This window comes from Bacillus rossius, chromosome 8 (assembly GCF_032445375.1).
Source record: "Bacillus rossius redtenbacheri isolate Brsri chromosome 8, Brsri_v3, whole genome shotgun sequence".
NCBI lineage: Eukaryota > Metazoa > Arthropoda > Insecta > Phasmatodea > Bacillidae > Bacillus > Bacillus rossius.
In genome coordinates, this window is record NC_086336.1 from 51,433,883 (window position 1) to 51,445,031 (window position 11,149).

Consider the following 11,149-nt stretch of genomic DNA (forward strand, 5'->3'; position numbering starts at 1 on the left):
TTAAAACAGATATTAAAAAAAAATGTTTTAACCACTTAAATAGTAAAAAAAATATGCTTCAAGATTTTATGGAATGCTTTTTAATATGAGACATGACTAAGAAATATTCAGCTGTTTTAAAAATTTTGCACATTTAAAAGCCTATGTAATGTGTAAGGTAAACAGACTTTGTCATTACATAGTAGGGTCATGCTGGTGGAGCAATCAGATCACTTGCTGTGTAAAGCGAAGTAGGAACCATGGTGGACATTATCATGTATCCTACATTTATTCTTTAAATCAGTCTTCTCATCTGATAACACATTTTTACTTCTAACAAAGAGCTAATAGTTTAAACTCTCCAATAATAGAAAATTTCCTTCCTGAAGGATAGAGTTGTGTTGTCTTTTTATTCAGTGTAAAGTAAAGGTTGTCGCGTACACGTCTCCGTAGAATACGTGGAGACGTGGCGGGCGTCTCTCGGCCGTTTTCTTGTATTGCCCGGCGCCAGCTCTCTCGCGTAGAGCAGCCTCCTGCGGGGAGGCAGGGGTGGCCCGTCCGGCCCGTGTAGCTGCCGAGGGACGTCTCGCGCGCTGGAGAAATGTGCGGTGCAGGCTAGTTATGTTAGTCCACGTGTACCCAAATGTAAGCTAGATCCTTTTTTTTGGGGGGGGGGAAACTATAATACTTTATTCCATTCCCAATCGATCTTCTTTTTGATTCGGACAACCATATACCGCACTTCTAGGCATTTTTACTTTTTAAATATTCAAATTTCCGTTAGAAACTATTCTAATCCAGTGCCAATATCGTCTGCAGTATCTCCAACGTGAGGTATGTGTGCAGAACTAGAAAAAATGTCCACAGATCTGGCCGGCCTGTATATTACATAGATTATTGTCGTGAAGTAGATAATTAGCCAATTTTTATTTTGCTAGTAGTTATAAGCACATGTAGCCCGAAACACGGTTTTAGATTCCACTGTAAGACTCATATTTCTATATCTCCCTGCTTGTTCTGTGCCGGACAATTCCACAGAAAAATACTCGCACAAAAAAATCTGTGGCCTTTTTAGTCCGAAATTGATTGGCTATGGTTGAAAGAAACGGAGGCTCCTAGTGGTAATGTTTGGAACTAGATAACGATGTTTTGATTAGAAAATCATGGCCATGTTGTTAACTGTAGTAATCAATGCCATTGTTTAGATTATAGGTATTCCAAATATTTATTGTAGTAGAATCATATTAAAATATTTGGGTGTAGGATATAATAATTATCATTACCGATAATGTCGCTTGTTAATAGCCATGCATTGGTTTCAAGGATATTGACGTTAAAAGATTTATGCTTTTATCCAGGTTAGTTACAGATATTTGACAAGTTTGGGGCGAAGGACATTGAGCCCATATAGGGTTGCAGCCGGGGTGGGAGGGTGTTTTTTTTTTGGGCGGGGGGGGGGGGGTTTGTTGTAATAATGAAAAATTTCAATTTTTTTTATTAAATTTTTGTTTTTATGATTAACAGCTTCTAAGATGGAGTTGTGGTTCTTTAAATAATTTACTATTCAAAAGTGGTTAGGTTAGGTTTATATATTCCAAATCTCTGATATAGTGATATCATTGGATTAGGTTAGCTAGCTTTAAATTTTTTTTATATATATATAAAATAGTGTAGACGGTTGGTTGGGTTAGGCCAGCCACATCAAAAATAAAGTGAAATTGTGCAAACAGTTGGTTTTGTGAAATTAGATATTTAAAAGATACTGTAAAATCCATTCAATAGTTGTTTAAAAATTACCAATTTAAAATGTAGTTAACGTAAGTGATTGATTCATTACACTTGTAATTGGGATTTCACCCGGTGGCAAGGATTCCTGTTACTCTCTTCCCGCCCTTTATTCTCCCCCTCAGATCCAAGTAGTGTTTTTACCCAAGTCTTGTCATGGTGGTTTCCAGGCATTCATCTCAAAGTAGGGTTTTATAATTTGCAATATTGTGATGCACAGAAAGACTTAAGAGGTCTTCTAGTCAGAGGTGTATTTGTGTTATTGAGGAAGAATGATGTGTGACGCTCGCTGGTGTTTTAGCATAGTATCGCCTCTCAAGCGCAAGGCTGTGGACTGGCGTCTTCTTGTGCATGGTTAATTCAAGTTCCTGGAGTGCTTTCAAGAATCTGTACTTGGTGTTTGATGCCATAAAATTATTTAAAAAAAACATGTTTTAGACATTTTTACTTTCATAAAAATACAGTTTTAATACGAAATTGGGAAACAGGATGACTCATCTGACCTCAGCATATTCTTAAATCCTTTTTATAAACAAACACCACTTGAATATCTTGAACAGTTTTCAAATCGCCCTGCACATCTTATGTGAGCCCCTGTAAGATGAATGGCCTCTGAAATTATTCTATGGGTTCTGAATTGTTTCGTGGCATACCATTTCTGTGCTCAGAGCTCTGTCGTGGTGGGTGTTGAAATTTTACCCAGGATCCTGTCTCTGTGAGAATGACGCATTTGCGATCACAGCTAGCTGTACGTAATTGCAATAGTCATTGTTTGTGAGAAAAAGCACATAATGCACATCAGTTGTCAGAAGAGTTAAATATTTACATCATAATGTCCTGGACAGGCATATTTTAACCAGCTATTAATTTTACAGGATGAAAAAAATGTAATTTTAGAGGTGGTTTATTAATTACTGTGGTTGCATCTCTATATGTAAGACTAATACTTATTTTGAAAATAAAATGTCTTGTGTGCTTTGATTTTCGAAGGACAGAGAACGTTCAAAAGATGGGTTGCCCCAACATTAAGGGAAATAAAACGTAGGCAGGACAAAATGGGGCCTCAACCTCCACAACGTCGCTCCACATTTTTGGAATGGTAAGTATGGCAATATAAAGTCTCTGGATTCTTATGGGGTAATTGTTCAGTATATAACATCCAAACTATTTTTTTTTTTTTAAATTTGGCAATATTAGATGTTTAACCCAATCTCTTTGAGTATGAAATTATTTCCCTTTAAAAAGCATATATATTTTTTTGCTGATAATTTAATCTAATACACGTTGTTTAGCATGAACCAGACTGTTATAAATACAGTATATTATTTTTTTTTTTTATCATTAAATGAACTTAAATCAATGAAATACATTCGTAAAGAATTATCAAGGCTGGTTTTCTGCAAAATGTTTATTTCTCTTTAAATATGTCTTGCATCCAGATGAAGACAAGCAGCGTTGGCTGACTGGGATTTTACCAAATGTGTAAAAATGAGCAGGGACGTCGGAACAGGGGGGGCATCAGGGGCGAGTCGCCCCCGTGCTGTTATGCATGGGGGGGGGGGGGGGGGCGAGAGTAGCATTTCGCCCCCCCTCCTTTTCCCAGAATAAATGTTTGGTCCTAGTAGTATTTTTCTCAACCAGTAGTTACAAACATTGCATTGGTGATCACATTGATTAGAAAATCAAATTTATGATGGTCAATATACTGTAAAATGATTGCAAATACCTGGATGGTATTTTATTTAAATTGTACTACATCTACTGTCAGAGTATTAAGCCATTCCATGGCCCAGAACAACAGAGCGGCGATATGTCGAGAGATCCGAGATCTAGGAATGAGCGTTAATATTTATTACATACTACGTCATCAAATATTTAATATTTTGGTTCGGAAACTCATTAAATAGCACAATTTTGCATCTAAAACTCCAAATTTTTCCGGGGGAGGGCCCTACGGACCCCCCCCGCTCTAGGACTGAGGTAAATGTGATACATCTTTTCGCCCCCCCCCCCCCCCCCCACACACTCATGAAAACGTTCCGACGTCCCTGAAATTGAGGGTCATGCACTCGAGAGCGTGCGACCACCTGCAGGAACTACCAGGCAGAGCTGTTTGCGTTCGGCAAGCGCCTGAACGAGCAGTTCGCGGAAGAGGCTCTGCAGCAGGCCTTCACGGACCGTTCGTACGTCGTCCGAGAGGAGGCCCGGCTGCGCGAGCTGAGCGTGGAGTCGCCCCAGCTGGCGCTGGCGGACAACCGGCCCTTGGTGGAGGCAGGGGAGCGGCTCGTGAGCGACACGGTCCGCCGCTGCCTGCGGGCGTCGCTGCCCCACGCGCCCGAAGAGTGCATCAGGTGAGGACTCGACTAGTGTCTCGTGGTTGCCTTGCGTACGAAGCTAGGAAAAAATAATTTAATTTATATGCAGTGTATTCCTAACTGATTTTCAAACATATTGGAATCGTCCCGATCAGCGGCTGATACAGGAATTTATTTTTTTTTTCAGAAAAAAAGATTAAAAAAAAAACATTCAAAATGCTGGAATGCACTGTCTCTACATTTATTTGTGGTGTGTAGAAATCAGCATGGGACTGTGGTCTGTAGGACCAAAATTATTATTATTATATTTTGATCATTTGTATTTCATAAAACTGTGATTCTGTGATAATTTTTTTTTATATATGCATTAATTTTATTTGTTAAAAAAATTATTATTTTTTTTACTTCTGAAATTCATAAGTTTTGCAGTGGAAAATATTGATAGTAGAAATATGAAAGCAATCTAAACTGCTAGCACCTTAATAGGTAACAGGGAAAGTTTTAGTATATTGCACTTCGGTAAATATGTAGTTAGGCAATATTTGTTAAAATTTTTTTTTAAATTCTGAAAATACTATTATTTTATGCTTTTTAACTTCCTCTTTTCATAAAACCAGGCGGAGATAAGAAATTACAAATACTTTAGCAGATATAGCCGTTCTTATTTTGCAATACAAGCCCTGTGCAATAATTCGACCGCCGCAATTTTTTATTTTGCCGTGTGTTCGTGAATGCCTAATTAATTAAAATGGTCGATTAGGTCAGGTCAGTTACATTATAAATACTTTCAAACTAAGCTGACATTATAAATAATATGAATGAATTTTAATGGTTGTTTAGTTTTAAAGTATTTATAATGTAACTGACCTGACCTAACAAACCGGGACAAAGGATGAACAGTATGAACTCACGTAATTTTTTTTTACTTATTACTTGCGCAACAATATCAAAATAACAAATAAAACATTAAAATTTGAAACCTTAAAAACTCATCTAAGTTAGAGGCGGGGTAAACAATGGTGAACGCCGCTAGAAAAAAAATTCATACTCGTAAACAAGAAACAATGGTTTATGTCACGTGAATTCACAGGTATTGTTATGAAAATTAAAAAATTGGATATCTCCTAAAGTATTTGAAATTTCTTATCTCCGCCGGGTTTAATGAAAAGAGGAAGTTAAAGAGCATAGTATAAAAGTATGTTTGGATTTTATGAATTTTTTTTAACACATATCGCCCAACTACACTTCTTTAAAAAAAAAAAAACCTTGTCACTATGTATGGTTTTTATGCTAACATGAAGTTCTTGTATTTCAAATGTCATCGTAATAATGGGGATATAGTTTAGACATTTTTAATAACTTTCTTTATAAGAATATTTTCGAAAAAAATAGGATTTCATTCTTTACATCAGTAAATTATTTTATTGTGAAACTTTGTTGTGATATGAATCTGAAAACTTATCTTAGCTCCTTAAGGAATTTTCAAAAGTACTCTTTATTTATTTCCTTCCGTTCTTTACCAAGGCTCTCTTTTTTTTATTAGTATACAAGCAAAGCAATTATAAGTTAATGTTGATTATTGTACCGGCAATTCTAAGTTAATGTTGTTCAGTTGTGAACATATCATTGCTTTTATTTTGTACTCATAGAGTGCTAGCATGTGTGTAGCAGTACTCTAGGGGCAGGGGGGTGGCTTAAAGGGGCCCTTGGCCCTCCCTGGAATTAGTAAGTCCCTCACTGAGGGGGCATTCTTGCGCATTCAAAACCGTGACTGTGAAACATAAATGTAAAAACAATGTTTTATGGAAAATGTTCTGTATATTAAAATTTTTCTGCTTATTTTATGCATGTGCATATAGGCCAAAATATAGGCTGTATAAAATATGTAAGCTGTCTGTCCATGAACACCCCCCTCCCCTCGGGAGATTTGTGCCTGCGAGTGCTAGTATTTTATTTTCAACTTGTGTTTTGTTGCAGTTGTGCCCACAGTCATTTGATGAGTGAAGATGTGTTGGCAAAAGTGTCTTCCGGCATCGGAACCCGCGATCTCGTACTTTCTGCCGTAAGTGTGTTCTGGAAGCACGACGGGGGCAGGAGAGTCGAGAATGTCGGATGGGTACGTGAGCAGTGATGTCGGGCCTGTCGCCAGGACTTCCCCCCGGAGCCGGCCACGCTCGTCAGGAGCCTGAAGGCGGTGGTGGGCGCGCTGGAGGCCAGCTCCGGTCGGGACCGAGCAGTGCGCTTCGTGATGGACCTGGTGGTGACCCAGCTGTGCGGGAAGAACGTGTATGAGATGTGGTCCCCAGAGGACCCGCTGTCCCTCGTCACGGCCATCCTGTCGCGCCGGGGCGCCGCTCCGCCCGAGCCCAGGCTGCTGGGCCAGGCCGCCCCCAACACCATCCTGGCCGTCTATCACGTGGGGATGTATTCCGACAAGCAGTTCATGGGTGCAGGTGCGCGATTTAGTTGGCTTCCCAGGATTTCCCTACTTTTTCGATGCTCTCCAACATGGCTATCTGCCATTGCATGGCAAGGAAATTATTTCTGAGAGAAGTTTACGTGGGGTATGCCAATCAAGTGGAGTTTTATATATATTTATATATTTATATATATTAAGGTTAGAGGTGGGACGATACCACACTTTGGATACTCGATTCTGTATTGTTTTTTCAGTTCGATACTTTCGATACTTTCGATACTCCAGGGAAAAAAATATTTTCCCATTAAGTAACATTTATTACAAATAACATAAATTAGTTTTAAACTATATAAATTCCCTCTTTATTACAAAAATACAAATCAGAACTTTGAGGAGCAAATAAGAAATGTTGTAGTAATTTAATGAAAATACTTTAAATTTATAGTAGATTTAACAGCCAAGCACTAGTTGTTACACACACTCTTCAGTACAGTTGGTGCTAATAAAATAACGGAGAAGTAATATAACAGGAAAATGGTGCCGTTACAGTTCAGGACACAAAAGCAAATAATGTTTATTTTTTGAATAATTGATAAAATAGCATCGTAATGTAAGACAACAATAAGATAGTGTTACGATTCGAAACATCCGTAGATTCCGCAGTTAAACTCGCGATATCGTTCACACGACAATCCGGATATTTGTCTGAAAATATTTTAAAATAGTTTTCTGTGCACATTTCAAAGGCTTTCCCGTTCTGTGTTTTACAAAACTTGGTCCGGCGTCAGCCATAACAAACCGTGCACGCGCGAATCCGAAATACAACTGTTGCGCCGAGCATCAACTGTACACTGTACACATGGCGTCTGCTAACATAATTGTAAGTAAATACTTGCTGACACATTAAACTGTATTGTATATTAATGGTGAAAAACAATAATGCTATATAACAACAATTGTTATAAAAAAGGCAGTGTAAAAATACTTACGAATGGTACGTAACCACGGGACTATTTCTTTCGCACAAATAATGTGCGCGGCGGCCGGCAGCCAATAAAAATGTTTGTTTACAAGAGGCTTTGTTTATTCCAAAACTCATGTAAGAGTGAACGAAGAATAGGCGTTTTATTATTATTATTGTGACGGATTGTGGGTGGAGTCAATTAATGTGAATTTTAAGTGCTCAATATTTCTACTAATTTTTTTTTCAAATTTCCTGTGAATTCAATGTCAGAAGTGTTACGTACGAAAAACGTAACTTCTTGAACACGAAACAAAAACAACTTAACCTTACTTTACCGTTTGTTTACTATTGGCAAGTTGCAGTAACGACTTATATAATTATAATTTATTCTGATGTAAGCCTATTGGTTATCATAATTACGGCTAATAAGCTGTTCTAGTAGTTGTATTTTGTACGATGGCGACTCAAAACTTAATTCAATACAAATAAACAAGCATTCCGGTATCGAAAAAATGTATTGAACTTACAGTTTTGATACTCGATACTTTGCGATACCGTCAAGTATCGAAGGTATCGAGGTATCGAAGTATCGAAAATCCCATCACTAATAATTAAGGTTGCTTTAATGTAGAACTAGTTGATTGTAGCTCTATGAGTAATCCTTTGTAATTCAGGAAGAATATTTGTAATTTTCAATAATTAATATTTAAATCCACCTGTTCTCATGCAGTGCATGAAAACCTGTATTTTTTTTCTTTTGACATCACACCACACTGAAGCAATGCAAATGTTTCTTGTGTTTGCAGGTTGGGGTGAAACTGTGTCTATCGCAGTCGAGTCAGCAGCTCATAATGTTCTGCAGAGATTGTTCCGAGTGACCGAAACCTTCCGACCCGTAACTACGGAGCAGATATTAGACTGCGATCGATTTAATGCTCCGAACATGTCTGTCAGTGAATGGAATAAATGATGATGTGTGCGTAGTTGACTACTCATGTTTTCATTTAGAAGAGAGAACAGTGCCCAATTTATAATCATGATTTTTTTTGTCGGATAGTTTTACAACTAATTAACTACATATAAAATGGGCAAAATTGGTTAAACCCAAAGGGAAGTTTCAATTGGCTTGGTTCACAACTTGCTACAACTTAAAATTCAGATATGGTTGTAAAACAAAAACCACTCAAGTCCTAATGTGTTGTCAAAATCATTAGAGAAAAAAGACATTGTGTTGCAATTTTCTCAGATCAACAGATTTATAATAGTTTTAGTACTTGTCTCACAAATTAAAGAAATCTGATGGAGAAATAGGCAATGAGGCAGCTTATTTTGTAATGATAGTAGCAATAGGTAGTAAGTAATATGTACAAGTGTTCCAAGGCTGGTACTTCTAAAAATTAGGCCACAGGAAATAAATAATATTTATTTTACTGCCATACATTTTTCACTTTAAATGATATGTGTTCTACATTTTATTTTTATGCAATCTTTGACGTCATCATGTTTCAAGGGATTGAAAAAACTAAGTATTTATTCGGAAAGAGTCCCTAACTTAATGATAAAAAATTTGTGTCATTTTGAGAAATACCATTTATGACCTGTCATTGTCATTTGTCTTTCAAATATTTCCTGTTCTATTTCTTTTTAGTTTTAATATTAATGTGTGATTTTAAATAAAAAATATGTGAAAATAAAATTTGGACATTACTAAGTTGTGTGATGGTAAACTGTGTTACATATAAATGTACAACAGTGGTGCTACCTATTTGTTAACTCTAAACTGTCTTTTTTCTTGCGGACATACAATGTTAAAAAAAGACAGACACACTTTTTATCTTTTTCTGCACAGTTGTGATTAGAATTTTTTTTTTTTCAATTTTAAACCTAACCATTTTTTTTTTAAATCCTTATGGTGGAATTTTGGAAAATTGTAAATAGATGTGTTCTATTATAGGAATTTTTACTATTCATATCCAATATCTTAACTTCACCTTGATTATCTTCAGAGATATAATTTTTTGTAGAGTTGGAATCCAGTATATGGGCTACCTCTGTGCCATATTTAATTCATATCAGTTAGCAGTAATGACGTGATGTATTTACAAACATACAAACTTTCACTTTTGTAATATATGTAAGTAGGATTTCATAAAGGCTAACACAAATTTATTGCTCCTAATTTTTTTTCCCAGGGTGCTTCCATTTTCCCCTCCTGACCATCCTAGGAAGGGTTCTTTGTTCACTGTGTTTGCTATCAATTATCATGTTACGCTCATATCAGGGCCCCACGAACTGTGAGGCCTGTCCTTTCATTTTTACTTGCTTGTTTGTCTTGTTTTCTGTGAAAAATATGAACATTAATAGATAAAAAGGTATAATTTATTAAATTGTTATTATTGTGTTATTTAAAGTGCTGGTCAATATACCTTTCAATTTAAATTGATTTTGTGTTAGAGAAGCTTTCAAATAATGACGTGATTACATCGGAATTCAATGTTAATCTATATACCGTATATAAAAATCAATGTGTGTATGTATGTTTTCCATGGACTCCGAAACGGCTGAACCGATTTTGATGAAATTATTAAGCAATTTTCAGATCAGCCCAGCGGGTGATCCTGTGAAGTTTGGTAGTGATTGGATCAACAGAATTTAATTTTTTTTGTCAATTTTGTGTCATTTTCAATACAAATTAATACAAAAAGAGATTTTTTTTTATTTATTTTTTTTTAGATTTTTGAATATCAAAATTAAAAGCGATATTAGGGTCACTTAGTCATTTATAAAGCTAACTACGTAGGGTATAATTTATCAGGAAAGTATTAAATTTTTTTAAAGATAAATTAGAAAATCGATTGTCAAAATTTAGGTTGGCACAAAAGCTTTGTTTGAAGAGTTATTTTAAAAATAAATTTCCAGATTAGTGGCCTCCGAATCGCTATTCCTTACCTTTTAGGACTCCTGGTGGAGACCCTCTTAAAAATATAAGGACCCAGCAAAGTCTAAAGCTGCCACTGGCTTGTGTAGCAAGGGTCATGGGTTTGATCCCTGCACCCCGGCGTGACTTGATGTACAAGCTTGGAGCAGGTGCCCAGGTGACCTCTCCAAGTCCCATTGCTTTAAGCCCTTGTGCTTGATTGTGCAATGTGAGACCATACCGAACAAAAACAAAACCAAGGCTGTAACCAGAGACAAGATCATACTGTGAATTGCGATAACATAGTCAATTGTCATTGTCAGTTGTTATCATGGGTATAGATCCTGGGGCCCACCTTGGAAGTATGGAGCCCTTTATTGCACTTGGAAAAGATGTCTTATGGAAAACTTTATATATATTTAAATTTTTTTTGCTTATTGCATTCACGTAGGCAAAAAAAAAGAGACAGTATACAACATACTAGCACCATATCCAGAGGTGATGGTTAACCGTGCATGCAAAAAACTCTGGCCACGCAGGGCTACCTCGAAAAATTTTGGCGAATTCCCGTTGCAAATCCTATAGATTGTATTAACACAAAATACAAGTTTAGCACCGCACAAGTGATGATAATTATGAAGACTTGTGCACCTTTCTACACCCATGATGTTACACTAAGTAAATATCTGTTGAAAAATTTGTGGCAGAACAACAAATGCAAGGTAGGTATCAAGTTAAAATTTCAGAAATAGTCCTTAAATATAAGTAAA

At 36.5% G+C, this 11,149-nt stretch overlaps 1 protein-coding gene across 2 annotated transcripts; it reads left to right on the forward strand.

The window, feature by feature from the left end:
• Positions 1–1,159: 1,159 nt before the first annotated feature.
• LOC134534915 (large ribosomal subunit protein mL44) lies at positions 1,160–9,627 on the forward strand. 2 transcript variants are annotated; one of them, XM_063373608.1, is made up of 6 exons: positions 1,160–1,337; positions 2,755–2,863; positions 3,858–4,115; positions 6,057–6,141; positions 6,229–6,532; positions 8,269–9,627. In XM_063373608.1, the coding sequence occupies exons 1-6, from the start codon at positions 1,268–1,270 to the stop codon at positions 8,430–8,432; spliced, it is 990 nt and encodes a 329-aa protein (XP_063229678.1). In that variant the 5' UTR covers positions 1,160–1,267; the 3' UTR covers positions 8,433–9,627. The 2 variants fall into 2 exon arrangements, with proteins under 2 accessions (XP_063229678.1, XP_063229679.1); XM_063373609.1 differs by having other exon boundaries at positions 1,166–1,191.
• Positions 9,628–11,149: the final 1,522 nt, after the last annotated feature.

Coding starts and splice junctions, on each gene's coding strand:
- LOC134534915 (XM_063373608.1), top strand. CDS start 1,268: ATGTCGCTTGTTAATAGCCATGCATTGGTTTCAAGGATATTGACGTTA. Junction 1,338..2,754: donor AGATTTATGCTTTTATCCAG/GTTAGTTACAGA, acceptor TGATTTTCGAAG/GACAGAGAACGTTCAAAAGA. Junction 2,864..3,857: donor CGCTCCACATTTTTGGAATG/GTAAGTATGGCA, acceptor GACCACCTGCAG/GAACTACCAGGCAGAGCTGT.